The sequence below is a fragment of the Amblyraja radiata genome, chromosome 8 (genome assembly GCF_010909765.2).
Source record: "Amblyraja radiata isolate CabotCenter1 chromosome 8, sAmbRad1.1.pri, whole genome shotgun sequence".
Taxonomy (NCBI): domain Eukaryota; kingdom Metazoa; phylum Chordata; class Chondrichthyes; order Rajiformes; family Rajidae; genus Amblyraja; species Amblyraja radiata.
In genome coordinates, this window is record NC_045963.1 from 2160064 (window position 1) to 2176980 (window position 16917).

Genomic DNA, 16917 nt, shown 5'->3' on the forward strand with positions numbered 1-16917 from the left:
ACCATTTCTCTAGCTAATCTATATCCCACTGTGTACTTCAACAGCCTCATATGTGTGTGTGTGTGTGTGTGTGTGTGTGTGTGTATAATATATATGTGTGTAAGAAGGAACTGCAGATGCTGGTTTAAACCAAAGATAGACACAAAAAGCTGGAGTAACTCAGCGGGACAGGCAGCATCTCTGGAGAGAAGGAATGGGTGACATTTCTGGTCGAGGCCCTTCAGATTATATATTTCTGTCTTCTATGAGTGAGACAGTTTTGAATCCATACAACCAAGCCTCTGTGAATCTTAATCTTCTATGATCAAGCTACCATGTGGGGACTTTGTCAACTGTCTGAATAAAATCCATAGAGATAACATCCACCAACCATCACTGATCACCTTTTTTCATTACACATTTTCTTTAATCTGACTCAACAAAGTTATTTCATGGACCCTTCTGGTCCATCTAATCACCTGGTTGAGTTTGTTTCTTCTTGCTTTGTATTCGTCAAGGCTCCGTGTGATTTCATTTTTGTGAACCTTGCATATGCTTGTTTTCTTTTTGACCAAATTTAGAATGTATTTGGTCATGCAATGTTTTATTATCTTGCTGAGCTGATCCTTCCCCCTCACTGGAGCATGTTGGACCTGAATTTTGATCAACTGGCTTTTAAACAACTGCCTGGAGAAGGGTCTTGACCCGAAAAGTCACCCATTCCTTCTCTCCAGAGATGCTGCCTGTCCCGCTGAGTTACTCCAACATGTCAGATGTATATTAGAGTATCTCTCACTGGCTATCATGGGATTTATTGTATAATACCATTAGTGATTGGGTCTTTCTTCTATTTTAGTTCTACCTATATTGCCTCCAGTGTGTCATCTCTTGAGTGTTGCCGTGACTTTCTGACTGGTACAGCAACTCCACCACCTCTTTTACCTCCCTCTCAAGCAGATCTGAAACATTGATACTCAACATTGAGCTGCTAGTTGTGTCCCTCTCGTAATGGCTGCAACATCATAGAGGCAAACATTGATCCATGCTCTAAGTTAGTGCACTTTATTCACGATACTCTCTGTGTTGAGGTGTAAACTGTTCCGCCCATGAGTTTCATCATATTCCTTAACTTCTCCCTGCCTGTCCTTTCTTTGAGACGTACCTCTACCTTTCCATTAGTCTTTCTATCTCCTGCCCTGTTGTTCTGGTCCTCATCCCACTGCACTATAACTTTGGTATAAATGTTGATTTCTCTAACTTCAGGTAGCCACGGCACTCCCTCCCTATCCCTCCCCCACCCAAGTCGCACTAGCTTCTCGTTTTCACCCAACAAACAGACTGTTTCCTTTTTTGCATATCTTTAATTCATTGTTCTTTATCTCTCTACATCATCGTCTACATCTCTCGTTTCCCTTATCCTTAACCAGTCTGACGAAGGGTCTCGACCCGAAACGTCACCCATTCCTTCTCTCCAGAAATGCTGCCTGGCTCACTGAGTTACTCCATCTTTTTGTGTCTAACTTTTGATTGTTATTTGTCACTTAGAACTGCATCATTTAATTGTTTTCCTCGAATAACAATGAAGAAAGACTGTTTAAATCTGCTTCAATATGCTGTCCCTACACAACAAGTCATTGTTGTGATAATATTGTCCTTGCATTTTTTAAGAGCACACTGGAGCCAGTTATAGTTTAGTCGGTTGATCATTCTTTTCATTTTGTTCTCCCTGAATTGTTATCATTAACTTCTACCCCATGTCATTTAGTTGTCATGTAATAAAGCCTAGCTTCAATGAACAAAGCATTTGAGAACCTGAGCAGTTTATTCAATTCTCATTATACCTTTTTTTGCTATTCTCTGTTCAAACTATATGCCTGAGTCTTTATATAAATCTTTCTAAATGTCTTTCCTATGCTCAATGTTTCATACAGCGCAGAGGAGAGGAATATTTATTTTATACATTTTATCTAAAATCAGTTAGTTTAATTCTTAAACTTGTATGTCCAAACACAGCCATAACAGGAAGAGTTTTGTATAAGGATAATTATATTTGTATGCATCTTAAAAAGCAATCCCTCAATCCTGTGCCAAAAATAATCAAAGCATGAGATGTCTGTACTGATCTCTGAAGTGGAAAATGCATCTTGCCTGCATTTGGCACATTGTTATAATGACCCAAAGACATTTGGCACATTGCTGGAACCCTGTTGAGCATTAGTTTTCTGTGGTATTTTTTGGCATTAATGCTTTATAGCACGAGTTTCTAATTTAGCTTTAATGCAGAAGAAAGGCTGCTTATAGAACACAAACATTTATTCAATGGGGCGCTTCTAGAATTCTGCTCCAAATGAAATGCACCATGTAAATAATGTACATGGATTTATAGAATTATTTTTCACAAGGACTTTGAAAGTATTTAAACTGCTATAATGGGCCAACATTCAATGGGTAGAAATAATCGGATGAACCTTGCTCAAATGGACATGAAAATCTTTTGAAGTTGTTTCAAGGAGTCATGAAGCATTTTGTTAAATTTATTGAACCATAAACAAAATTACTGAGGCTGCCACATTTGGGCAATGTGCCAACACGGGAACTGTTTTGAAGTCTATTTGATGCACTCATGGGTAAACGTGGGGTCTTCAAAATATCCAGGATGCATATCGGGATAGCTTTAACCCTTGAGTGACTAATGAGAATAGTTATACCAACAGATAGATGCATCTTCTGTTTGGATGTCAAAATTGCCTGCAGCAATGTTCATTCGCAATGTTAATGTACAATAATTCACGGAGATGTTTTTGGAATGGATGTGAATGATTAGTTTAGTACAGAGATATAGCATGGCAACAGGCCATTTGTCCCCCTTCGACTACCCGTTTACACTAGTTCTATCCCACTCCCTGCTCATCTGGGGCAATTTTACAGAGGCCAATTAATCTACAACCCCACTCATCTTTGGGATTGGAGAGAAAACCGAAGCATCCGGAAATAAACCACGCGGTTACAGGGAGAATGTGTAAACACAGTACAAACAGGACCTGAGGTTGGGATTGAGTCTGGGTCTCTGGCACTGTTAGGCAGCAGTTCTACCAGCTACCAGCAGCTGCCGTGATTTAGGTCATAAGTGAGAGGAGCAGAATTAGGCCATTCAGCCCATCAAGTCTACCCTGCCATTCAATCATGGCTGATCTATCTCTCTCTCTCAACTCCTTTCTCCTGCCTTCTCCCCATAATCCCTGACACCATACACCCATCTGCCTTCTCCCTATAACCCCTGACACCCTTGACTTAGTAAAGAAAAAATGCAGGCTGACTGGTGGAGGGTTGGTGTTAATAACTTTCTGGTGTAATTTTAACATCTTGAGAGATGAGATGCACTGCAATTTGTATGGAATTCCTCAGATTAAATCTGATTTGTATAAATCCTGTTCCTAATACACGCATTTAAAAAAAAAAAGTCAAATGAGCATTAAATATGTAAGCACAAAAGGCTACAGTACAGATTCTAAAAATCTGAATTAAAAGCTGAAGTTGCAATGGGCCAGGCAGCATCCATGGGGAGAGGAATTTGGTGAAGAGTCATGGACCTGAAATATTGACTTGGTACCTCCAATACTTTCAGTTTCAGGGAGAAATATCACTATTTAAACTTTGAAACCACTGTTATTTTTGGTCATCACCATTTATTTAATAAATTGAGTTTGTGCACAAGGAATTGAATCAATCGTATAGGGCATTTCAAGAAACATTTCCACGACATTATAAATTATGTGCCTTTATATACCTCTCGGGCAAGGAATATTATATCAGTTATACGTAATTTTAATGTAAATTAGTTTCGAAATATGGTTTTGCATCCTTTAATCCCATTTTCTTTACACCATTATTTGTGTATCATCACTGGCCCATAAACCATGCATTTTATGTAAACTATTCTCAGTACCTTTCTTGTGCTCAGTTTTTCATGTGGTGCAATAAAGTGTATTTAAATTTCATGTAAATGAGGCATATCTTTGGCATTATTAGCTATCTAAAAACATATTCAGCCCTCTTTGGTTTATTTAGTGCTGAACATAAGTGTTAACTAAAATTAATACATACCAAGCCATCTTCTAGTGTGGAAACAGTCCCTTCGGCCCAACTTGCCAACATGTCCCAGTTCCACCTGCCTGTATTTGGTCCATATCCCTCCAAGCTTGGCCTATCCATGTACCTGTCTACCTTTTCTAAAACATTAGGATAGTCCCGGCCTCAACTACCTCCACTGGCGGCTTGTTCCATGCACCCACCACATTTTGTGTGGAAAACGTTACCCCTCAGATTCCTGTTAAATCTTTTCCCTTTCACGTTAAATCTATGTCCTCTGATCCTCGATCCGCCTACCTTGGGCAAGAGACTCCGTGCGTCTACCCGATCTTTTCCTCTCATGACTAAATTATTTTTTTCCACTTAAATGCTAACTACCATATTGCATTTTCTCTTATGACTTATTCATAAGGGCTCTGATTGCAGAATATGGCAAGAATGGAGTTTTGGGTTGCATACTGTAGTTGGAGAGGTTTATGGAGCCTTTCTTTGCAGTCGTGACTGATAACAATTGTGACTGCTTTATCAGTGATGAATGTGAAACTATACAAACAAAGCATTGGTACCATTCAACGTGAGACTGTCAAGTCATTCCTCTATGCATTCGCCATTCCCTTTGCCTTTAAAATCTTTCTGGGATACCGGTGCCAAGAACAGCTTTTCATCATTCATGGGGTAGACTCCAGTAATTTTTAAACAAAACTTCAGGTTGAGAAACAAGGAAATGAGACGGTGTGGAAGGAAGTAAGGGTCCCAACCCGAAACATCCTCTATCCATGTTCTCCAGAGATGCTGCCTGACCTGCCGAGTTACTCCAGCACTTTTGTTTTGTTTTTTTCAGGATGAGAAAGTTTGATTTGAAACACAAAACGGATATAGCAAAATAATAAACATCGGACACCAGTATCATGTTTGTGCCCCTCGTCATCTCGCTCACCTTCGCACACAGTAGTATTTTGTTACTTCCCTGACCCCTCAAGACTGATCGATTGTTGGAAGTTGGCTTCAACTATTATTTGCTGCCACTTGTACACTTTACTGTATTGCTGTGTTTCTTTTACAATGGACAGCTGAAGGAAGAAGTTAAGGAATAGGAAAGAAGAGTTGGGACATGTGAAGCATTACCTTAGGATGCCTGTAAAAGCTGCTTAATATGTTAACTCCTGTTATTTGTTAAATGTTTGGAACATTATAGAGGTCTAAAATGCCTGACTTTTTATATTTCAATATACTTTCACTGATTCTCTTTTCATGCTGATTTTCATGCCAGGACTCCACTGTGTTTGAAATGGAAGATCGTGTTATTAACGTTGTAAGTGTTTATTTTGCTTCTTTGTGCTTAAGATATTAAGTTGTGGGAACGCCATCAATGTACCCTCCCCTCGTAAGCTGAAAAAATAACAAAGGCAGGAAATTGGCATGTTAACATGAGTTCTAGCTATTTTAAGTACTCCAGTAATCCCATATTATCTCTACTGCATTAACCTCTCCACAACCAAGAGCAATTATTCCCCACATTGCAAAAACATTACAGATTTTCTATTTAGAATTCAAGTAAAATGATCAGTATGTGTTATAACATAAATAAAAGTTGATAGATGCATGAACGTTGAATTGGTCATTGTTACGTGGTACTTGCTTCCAAATCTACTACTTTGGCTTACGATCTTGGTATTAATATAACTCCCAATTTAATTTTGTCAATCTTGTAGTTTACCATTTAGTGCAGTAACCATTGGCAATCCCATCTATCTGCAATATTTGTGTCAGAGGCCTCTGGGTATCAGCAAATCTCTGTTCTTTTAACAGTTTATTGCTTGATCCAAGGACAATTCCTGTCCATATTCTTGCTTTAAACTACATTTCAATGGCATAATCGATGTTTTTAACGTGGGTTGTTTTGCAATTAAATGCTAATTTTAAAGTAATAAATGATTTGGATCTTAAACAATCGGATTTAGTTCGAGAAAAGAAGAGATCATAGCATTATCTAATGTTGCTTCAAGTGTGATGTTATATATTGAAAATATACAGCCCAAACTTGCAATGTTAGTAGTTTGAAAATTGTTGCAAAATTGTATTGTCATGCATGTTTCAAATCTATGATTTGTTAGTTCAATCTTTTAGCATTTGCAAAACAAAGCTTTATTTTAAACTTGCAAGGTAGTTTGAAGTGTTAAATTTAGAATTATTATCCAAATTCAAATTTATGTGCATCTTCAAATTCATGATCTTCCTGTTCCCGAATCAGGACTAAAATGTGATAACATGCTCACATTACTCTCCATGTTGGCTATAGTATCCCCACAGTTTCACAAGTCTCACATATTTGGTCCTGCATGTTATAATACTTGCATGTAATGCGATCTTTATTTAGTTGAAAAATACTATTCAGGGTGGCAAACAAATTGTCAGCAAGTGGAGTTATAAAAAACTGTTACTGGGAAAATATGTGTTACAAAGCTAGAGACCCAACAAGAAATTGCAGATGCTGCAATCTTGAGCAACACAGTGCTGGAATAACTCAGCAGGTCAGACAGCATATGTGGAGGGAATGGATGCTGCCTGGCCCACTAAATTACTCCAGCACTTTGTCTTTTTTTTTTTTTTTTACTTTTTTGAATGTGTGTATGTGTGTGTTTTTTTTAATTTGTTCTTGCCTTCACACCATCTATTTTTTTTCCAGTGTAAAGTTCTCCATGGTATTTGTGATCAGACTATTAGATCAACATCTGATCCTTTATTAAGCCAGAGTGCTTGTCTAGAGATGGTTCAGTTGGTGAACATCAAACCAAGTGATGGACTGGTAAGTTGGGTTTTTACTTGTTACAACAGACAAGAAAGTGCATCAATTTCCATTTGATTTTAGTTTCCCAATTATTATTTTTTCTTTCTGCAAGTCTCCCTTGCAAATCTATCACACCGGTTATCTCACATAGCTCCACTATTGCATCCCAGTCATGGTCCCTCAAAAACTAATGTCCCTAATCGGCTGCACTGGAAAAGTGGATACCTAGCTTCCTTGACCCCTCTGTCTGATTTCTCTCCTCCCACATCCCCAATGGAAAATATTTTCATGTTGCTTGTAGTATTTTGTTTTAGGTACTGTGAATTTTCCAGCAATTCCATTCTTAAGAAATAATCTACTGCTACAGATGTTCAAATGTTCTATGATCGCAACCTGCCTTTAAAGTGTGTCTGCGTCTGGATGCAAACACAATGCTGGAGTAACTCAGTGGGGCAGACAGCATCTCTGGATAGAAGGAATGGGTAACGTCACCATTCCTTTTCTCCATAGATAGATGCTTGATTTAATACAGGTGTCAGGTTATGGGGAGAAGGCAGGAGAATGGAGTTAGGAGGGAGAGATAGATCAGCCATAATTGAATGGCAGAGTAGACTTTATGGTCTGAATGACCTAATTCTACACCTATTCCTTATGACCTTATAAAAGATCAAACCGTCTAAAGTTCTTGTGCTTCACCTCCTTGCTGAATAAGCAAGTATCAAACTGCAGTTTCGGCGCTAAAACTTTTTGGGAGCAGACGTTAGACAGTCCAACAATATTAAGGACGGCACGGTGGCACAGCGGTAGAGTTGCTGCCTTACAGCGTCAGAGACCCGGGTTCGATCCCGACTTCGGGTGCTGTCTTTACGGAGTTTCTATGTTCTCCCCGTATCCCTCGTGTGTTTTCTGAGATCTTTGGTTTCCTCCCACACTACAAAGACGTACAGGTCTGTAGGATAATTGGCTTGGTATAGATGTAAAATCTAGTGTGTATGGGATAGCGTTGGTGTGTGGTGATCGCTGGTCGGCGCGGACCCAGTGCGCCAAAGTGCCTATTTCCTAAACTAAAACTAAAATATCGTGCAACTGCAATAACTATCGGAAATGTTACTATTATTAAATTTAACCAAATGCTTCTCTTATTATTAATGGGTCACCCGGAATATAGTTTACAAGAAATTCCCATGGCAAAGGGAAATGTATTAAAAGTGACTTATTTAGTTTTCTTAAATTTTGGCATATCCATACAATTACTGTGGAATATTTGTGTTGAACTATCACCAATGTATGCTATCTCATTCTATGATGCTGGCTATCATTTGACTGCCAGCTTTGTAGAAGACAAACCTAAATAGACCTTCTTCCAATCACTCCTATGCTCTCAATGTATAAGGACTAATCCTCGAGTTTTGCAAGGTTTGAAGAATAAGATGAATATTTCCAGAACTGTGTGGTTATTTATTCTGCCTCTTTGTCATGGCCAAAGAAAGAAACTAGTTTACAGCTGTGCTTGCCGTTCACATAGACCCTGATTGTATTGTGATATTTGGGCGAGGTCCAAATTGTGTGTCTGGAATTGCAGCTTTACAGACTGAAAGAATTTCGGGCATCTGCATTGTTCCCATTATTTTCAATGGGACTTCTGTTTCAGTCACTTTTGCAGGGCAGGTATACTGATAACATTACCATTTTATTTGGTTTGGTAACATTAAGTGAGCTGAACATGGAAAGTTGGGAAACATTCTTCTGTGTTGCCCACGAGTTAAAGGCATTAAATTACATGTTAAACTAGTCACTCCATGAATTGTTTCACTTGTCAAAGTCAAGTTGTTGCACTGAACCAAATAAACTTTTCCAAAGAAATGGCAGGGGCGGCAGGGGCGGCACAGTGGTGGAGTTGCTGCCTTACAGCGCTTGCAGTGCCGGAGACCCGGGTTCGATCCCAACTACGGGTGCTGCCTGTACGGAGTTTGTATGTTCTCTCCGTGACCACGCTGGTTTTCTACGAGATCTTCGGTTTTCCTCCCACACTCAAGACGTACAGGTTTATAAGTTAATTGGCTTGGCAGAGATGTAAAATTATCCCCAGTGTGTGTAGGATAGTGTTAATGTGCGGGTCGGTGCTTAAGAAGGAACTGCAGATGCTGGAAAATCGAAGGTAGACAAAAGTGCTGGAGAAACTCTAGCGGGTGCAGCAGCATCTATGGAGCGAAGGAGATAGGCAACGTTTCGGGCCGAAACCCTTCTTCAGACTGGTTAATATTGTTAATATTGGATTGATTACCTATTTAGTATGATGATACTTATAACCAAAGATTAATTGACCGCTTTAACTTGTCCCTAGTGTGCATGTGTTCATGTAAAATGTCCTGGGGAGGTGAACTTCTTCTTCTTGCGTGAGGCGTGCACAGCCTAAAGTTGTTGGACAACTTGTTCTATTTGATCTTCCGTTTGTCCATGTCGAGTTGATTGCATTAGTCGAAACAGGGCGGACCACGTGAAGGGTGCAATTTTCCACCCCCTGGGGAGGTGATGAGAATAGAGAATGCAATTAATGTAAAGGATCCATGTGAATGGGTGGTTGATGATCAGCACAGACTTGATGGGACGAAGGGCCTGTTCCACACTGTATTTATCTTAGGACTATCATTCTTGGTAGTCATAAGAGAATCAGCAGAGATGATTCTTCATCAGAGGGCCAGAAATGCTGAATGGATAATCTTTCCTGGTCTCCATGTCATTCACCACAGACTTTGGCCATTCACTGAGATATCAAGAAAAGGTTAACGGTGGATACAAAGGATATGGCCCTTTATTAACCCTCCCCCCTCCCCCCCCCCGTGTTGATGAAATGCACAATAATCTTTACACCCATAGCTAAGATGGTTCAGTGCAACTGCAACCCTGCTATTTCCCCAACGACGTCCAAAGTTACTCAAGTGGCTTTCAGCAAAATATGAAAGGAAAAGAAAAAACAGTTGTGTTGTAAACCAATTAACAGGGTTGTTTCTCAGTGCATCACTGTCTAATCCATGGCTATTCTCGAGTAATGCCAGAAGTGGAACGCAGTTAGCTCACTTTGTAATTCATCCAATAATTAGGTTGTCTACATGTTCATTAAAATTTGGTACCATCAGGCTCCGGCTAATATGGAACAAAGGTTCCAGTGAATGATCACCTCCATCAGATGTAATGATCTGTTGTACAATGTGGTATTGACAATCTCAGATCACCCACTGAAAACATTTTGTTACTGGATCAAACACTTTACATCTGTCTGCCCATTACTGTATAGGAATATTTTCATCTCTGGTTACAGTTTAAGGAACACTTTCTTCTGGTTACATTGTACTGCAGTGAACAAGTCTTGCCTTTCAAGGGGAAATGAACGTTATCAGTTTATTTTGAGATAAATTGTGTTCTTGTGGAAATGTTGGTAAAATGCAACAAGGTAGAAATATTGTCCATGGTCCTGTATGTAGCATGACTGGTTGAAATGTAATCCTCTTCTGAAATTTGGTTCGGTGGATGATGTGCAACTATTCCAGGCACAAAACATCAAGTTGAGTATCTTCCATGTTTTGCAGGTGTCTGTTTTAAAACATTTGGGAGGTTTACTATGAGCTGAAAAATGTCTACACTAAACTGCATCAGCAATAGTGATATGTTGGTTTTAATGTTTTGGGTATAATTTTCCACTATGTCAAGTGTAGGTAGACGGAAATATAAATGCTACTCGAGGCTAACGTGCTTGGTGTGGATATTTGGCACCCAGATTGAAAATTGCAAGGATTCTTGGTCATAACATTGATCCTTTGGCACAGTAACTATCAGCACTGAGAATGTCATAAACCTGATGTAAACCAGCTAATACTTAATCCATATTATAAAGGAAACCTGTCTAGGCTTGTTAGCTATAAAATGGAAAGAATCTTTGGAATCTGCAAGCTTATATCTTTGCATTTGAACAGCAGGATTTAAATGAGGTATAGTTCACTGGGTGGAGATTATGCTAATACATTGTACCAAAGAGTTCAATATATTCTTACTAGTCTTATTGTTGAAAAACCATTGAATAATGTACCATGTCAAAAATCAGTGCATATGATGAGATTACACAAGCTTTGGTATATTGGCATGGGATATATAATAAAATAATATCTGGATAAATCAGTTTTGTTGGATTGGCTGTCAGTAATTATTGGAGTGCTTCTACTTATCGAGTCCACATCACAAGATTAGATATTGTGCAGCCGGAGCTGAACATGCTTCGCGTCATCTGCATGCAATGGCGTCTTGCGATTCTTGGGCATAGTGGCGGAAAGATTAGTGGAAACAGGCCTGCTAAAGGGTTCAGAGCTTGGGAGTCTACTTTCATGTCTGTTATTAATGACTTGAATGAAGGGACTGGGTGTACCTGAGCTAAATATACTTGCAATGGGACAGCAGGTTTGAAGGATACTGTAATGGATGTGTTGAGTAAATGGGCAAGAACTTGGCAGAGGGAACCTAATGGGAGGATAAACACTGTGGAAGGAGGAATGAAAGGCCAAGGTATTAATTTAAATTGAGTGGGATTTAAAAATGCTCTAGTGGAAAGGGCCAGTGAAATAAAAGACTACTTACATGTGCAGAAATAATTTAAACGGTTAATAGATTGTTGACTTTTATTACCCATGGTATGGAGTGTAAATTAAGTTTTGATACAAAATTACATGATACTGGTGAAACCTCGAGCTACAGGGTTACGTTTTTGTCTCCATATTTAAGGAAGGATATATTTGCATTGCACGGAGTGTGGAGGAAGGTTCACGGTTCATTCCTAGGTTGAAGAGGTTAATCTATGAAGAGACATTAGGATGGACTCTAGGAGGTTCTTTTCCCTGGTGGGACATCAAGAGTGGGTGGATAGTGTGGGGGAAAAAAGAGGACATCTATTTATGATCAAGATGAGAACTTTGTCTTTAACCATGACTCAAGAGTTCTCTTCTCCAGTGAGCTCTGAAGGTGGAAGCATTGGAGATATACAAGGCAGCGATTGACAGACACTTTAAATATAAGAGTGGGTGTATGGAGACCGTGGTGGGCATGCCAAATTGGTTCTGCTATAATAATGTTATTAAATGGCGAATCATGTCATGCTCCTAGTGATTATGTTCTTGGAGAAAAACACTAAAAATGAGGTAACATACGGTGACTAGTGATGTTCCGTAGGGGTCAGTGTTGGGTCCACTACTTTTCACATTATACATTAATGTTTTGGACGATGGAATTGATGGCTTTGTGGCCAAGTTTGCAGATGATAAAAAAAATAGGTTGAGGGGGCAGGTAGTGTAGAGGAAGCGGACATAGTAAGACTAGTGGGAGAACTGGGAAGGTGATAGCCCTTGCTTTCTCTCTCCATCCCCTTCCCCTTCCCAGTTCCCCCACTAGTCATACTGTCTCCGCCTACATTCTATCTTTGTCCCGCCCCCTCCACTGACATCAGTCTGAAGAAGGGTCTCAACCCGAAACGTCGCCCATTCCTTCTCTCCAGAGATGCTGCCTCACCCGCTGAGTTACTCCAGCATTTTGTGTCTCCCTTCGATTTAAACCAGCATCTGCAGTTCTTTCTTACACAGTGTAGAGGAAGCATTGAGTCTGCAGACAGACTTCGACAAGTTGGGAGAGTGGGCAAGGAAGTGGCAGTATAAAACGGTTCAAAGGAATTAATACCAAAATAGGAAGAAAAAAAATTGTGCCATGATGTAAAGGGATATAGACTTTTCACACAACTGGAAAGTTCAGGAAGCTGTGTTGCCTACACAGTCTTGCAACAGTGGCATACAGTGAAGTGGATCAAATGGAAATGGGCGGGACAAACACAGCTGACAATAGAAGATGGTCACAGTACCTAGTGTTTGCAAAGCTTCTATATATTATCTGCTAATTGGAGCCTCTGCTAATTTTTGCATTACTATGAACAGGCTAATTTACCTAACCTTGTGCTAGGTTCCCACGCCATGGGTACCAGGTAATCCCATGCTACCTGCCCGATGGTCTGATAGTCGTCTCCCCCACCTGGTTTGCCAGGTGAGGAGGGGGCTGTGGACCCCCAGCAGGACCAAAAACAAGACCCGTCAAAGGGCGGACGAGCTCCTAGCGAGCCAACGGCCATCCACACTTCAGTAGAAGTTGCGATCACTGTCGTACATAGCATCATAAGGCACCGTGCCCGTTGATGTTTTCAACGATGATGATGATTGTTTGAGTGACTAGTTGGCAGGTCACAGAGTCATACGGCGTGGAAACGGACCCTTCGGCCCAACTTGCTCACACTCACCAACATGTCCCATCTACACTAGTCCCACGCCTGCATTTGGCCCACATCCCTCTAAATCTGTCCTGTCAATGGACCTATCCAATTGTTTCTTAAATGTTGCAATAGCCCCTGCCTCAAATACTTCTTCCGTCAGCTTATTTCATACACCCATCACTCTTTGTATGGAAAATGTTACCCCTCAGATTCCTATAAAATCGTTCTCTCCCCTCCCCTTCACATTAAGCCTTTGCCCTCTGGTTCTCATTTCCCCTGCTCTGGGCAAGAGACTCTGGGTCCACCCGATCTATTCCTCTCATGATTTTGAGATCACCCCTCATCCTCCAGCACTCCAAGGAATAGAGTCCTAGCCGACTCAGACCCTCGATTCCGGGCAACATCATCGTAAATCATCTCTACGCCCTTTCCAGCTTGACAACATCTTTCCCATAACATGGTGCCCAAAACGGAACACCATCTGGTTTTGCAGATAGTGAAGATGGTTGTGCGTGATGGCAGCAGGATCTGGATCGATTGGCCCAGGTGGGCGGAGGAATGGTTGATGGAATTTACTACAGAAGAGTGTGAGGTGTTGCATTTTGGGACGTCGAACCAGGGCAGGACCTACACAGTAAACGGTGAGCCTCTGGGTAGTGTTGTAGAGCAGAGGGATCTAGGAGTACAGGTGCACGTTTCCTTGAAGGTCGAGTCACAGGTAGATAAAGTGGTCAAAAAAGAATTTGGCACTTTGAAAAGATTTCTGAGGATGTTGCCAAGACTAGAGGGTGTGAGCTATAGGGAGAGGCTGAATAGGCTGGGCCTCTATTCCATGGAGCGCAGGAGGATGAGGGGAGAGCTTCTTCTTTTGTGTGTCGTGCACAGCCTAAAGTTGTTGGACAACTTGTTCTATTTGATCTTCCGTTTCTGCAAGTCGAGTTGATTGCATTAGTCGAAACAGGGCGGACCATGTGAAGGTTGCAATCTTCCACCCCCAGGGGAGATCATATAGAGGTATACAAAATCATGAGAGGAATAGATCGGGTAGATGCACAGAGTCTCTTGCCCAGAGTAGGGGAATCGAGGACCAGAGGACAGGTTCAAGGTGAAGGGGAAAAGATTTAATAGGAATCCGAGGGGTAACTCTTTCACACAGAGGTTGGTGGATGTATGGAACAAGCTGCCAGAGGAAGTAGTTGAGGCTGGGACTATCCCATCGTTTAAGAAACAGTTAGATGGGTACATGGATAGGGCAGGTTTGTAGGGATATGGACCAAGCGCAGGCAAATGGCACGTGTAGCTGGGACGTTGTTGGCAGGTGTGGGCCAGTTGGGCTGAAGGGCCTGTTTCTACGCTGTATCACTCTATTACTATGGCTCTAATACTCTAAATGCGGCCTCACCAATGTCTTCTACAACTGCGACATGACATGCCAACTTCCATACTCAATACTCAGACTAATGAAGGCCAATGTGCCAAAAGCCTTTTTAACCACCTCATCTACCTGTGATGCAACCTTCAAGGAACTGTGTACCTGCTCACCTCGATCCTTCTGCTCCACAACACTCCCCAGAGCCCTACCATTCATTCTGTAGGTGCTGCCCTGGTTAAACTCTCCAAAATGTAACTCCTCACATTTCTCTGTATTAAATTCCATCAACCATTCCTCAGCCCACCTGCCCAACCGATCAAGATCTTACTGCAATTTTTAATAACCATCTTCACTATCTACAATACCACCCATTTTTGTATAATCTGCAAATTTGCCAATCTTGCCATGTGCATTCTCATCCAAATCATTGATATAGATGACAAACGGGTCATAGGGCAGGTTCCATTTTCTGGCACACTGGATATCATTGAAGGTAATATCCTAGGAATTACTTCAATGTGACTGGGGTTAAAGTCTGGAAGAAAGTAAAATGTACAGATTTATAAATGAGACATAGACTAAGTGGGTCCCGTTGGGTCCCATGTTCACACGGGAGGGCTGGTCCCCCGACGCAATATTCCACCTCTCCACCAATTCCAATATCGGTGGCCAGTGGGGGGGCTTTCTGGAGTGCTGGTATGGGTTCTTGGGGTGGCAGCTCAGTCCTTCAAGCCTGATCTGCTGGCAGCTCACTCACGGCTGGTGGGCTGGCAGTTGACTCATGACTATTCCTTGAAATTCCATTTCAAGCAGGGTGCAAGGCCACCAAATTCAAGTGCCGTTTCTTACCACTATGAGCAGGGTGCAAGGCCGCCAAATTCAAGTGCAGTTTCATTCCACTTCAAGCAGAGTGCAAGGCTACCAAATTCAAATGCAGCTTCATACCATTTCATGCAGGGTGAAACCACCATAAAACCACACAAAACACCAAACCCACAGTTCAGTAGACATTCAGTGTGTTCAGTTGATTCACATCTCAGACAGAGTCATGACCTCTCCCTCCCCCATCATGCAGAGACTGAGCCACACCCACACTTCCGGGTGTTATAACCCCTCCCCCTCCCACCGGAAAAGGTGTGGCTTTCAGGGCGTGATTGACAGGAAAGAGATTCTCAACATTTTTTAAACACTAATAACACATTTACTTTTCATTGATGGGAAGAATTCTCTGCACCTGCTCAGCGGAGAGGAGACTGATGGTGGCAACTTCAAGCCAAAGCACCCAAACAACCATTTGCAGGCAGTGCCTTTTTACTTCAAACAAACTATATTTTCATTTTCAAACCACATTAAGGGTACTCACAGTTGTGTAGACATTTGTTCAGTGTTATTCAGAGCTCAGAGACGTGACCCTTGGCTTCATCCATCTTGCAGAGATTGAGTGAGGCACACCACTTCCTGGTTTTATAGTCCCTCCCTCCAACAGGGGCAGCAGAGAGAATGGTTATTTTTTTAAAAACATTAATATATCTCTGATTTGTCATCAATGGGAAAAATCCTCCGCACCCGTAAGGCGGAGAGGGGCTCTGAGCGAGGTGGCCAAAAATGACGGCCGTAGGTGGCGGCGTTCTGTCGGAAATCGCAGCACAGTGGGCCAAAAGCGGTCAAGATCGAGATTTAGTAATATAGATTATCTAATGCTAGGTCCTGTAGCAGTGTGGTTCAGCACCGGAAATGGATAATGTTGAATAGATTTTATGATGAGAACCGTAACTAGTTAGCAATCTGATAACAGAAATAAAGTGCAATAGTATCGTAATAGAATCCGTTAATTTGTAACTTAAGAGGGAGAAAGACTAATCTCAAAGGCTTACGTTTTTCCAGCAGTAGATGTTTTTGGGAAGTTTTTCAGAGAGGCTTTTGATACAGCACCGTACAGTAACAAACTCTGAGCACAATTTTCACTTGTGCATCAATGTAACTGTGGTCAACGAGATAGGGCAACACAGTAAAAGATAAAGTTTGCATAATTGCAATGTAAACTCCAAATGTAGCGTTTATGGCACATAGGGATTCATGTCTCTGGTTAGACTGAATCTGAAGTTGTGTTTTTACATTGAAAATCACAGAGGCCATTTAGCCTTGGAGCTTTATTTGGTTACTGTCCTAAAAGCATTGAACTGTGAAGTTTGCTTGTTCAGCTTTATTTCCTTATGATAATCAGATGACATTAGATACCTTTAATGTCACAGCGAGATGCGTTGCTTGCACATCTAGGCAAACAAAGGGTCGCCATGTAAATGGCGTTGACAAAGTTACAAAGCAGCTCTTCTGTCTTGCCCCATGGTTTTTTTTTTTGACTGGGTGTCATGACTAAAGGAATGCATACCGTTG

General features: G+C 41.2%; 1 protein-coding gene across 2 annotated transcripts in view; it reads left to right on the forward strand.

The window, feature by feature from the left end:
- cnksr3 (CNKSR family member 3) overlaps positions 1 to 16917 on the forward strand; it is a 99956-nt gene that overhangs the window by 57168 nt on the left and 25871 nt on the right. For both annotated transcript variants that reach the window (XM_033025037.1, XM_033025036.1), the window contains exons 5-6: positions 5339 to 5380; positions 6755 to 6874. In XM_033025037.1, the coding sequence (XP_032880928.1) occupies positions 5339 to 5380; positions 6755 to 6874 (162 nt within the window). The remainder of the gene's footprint in view (positions 1 to 5338; positions 5381 to 6754; positions 6875 to 16917) is intronic.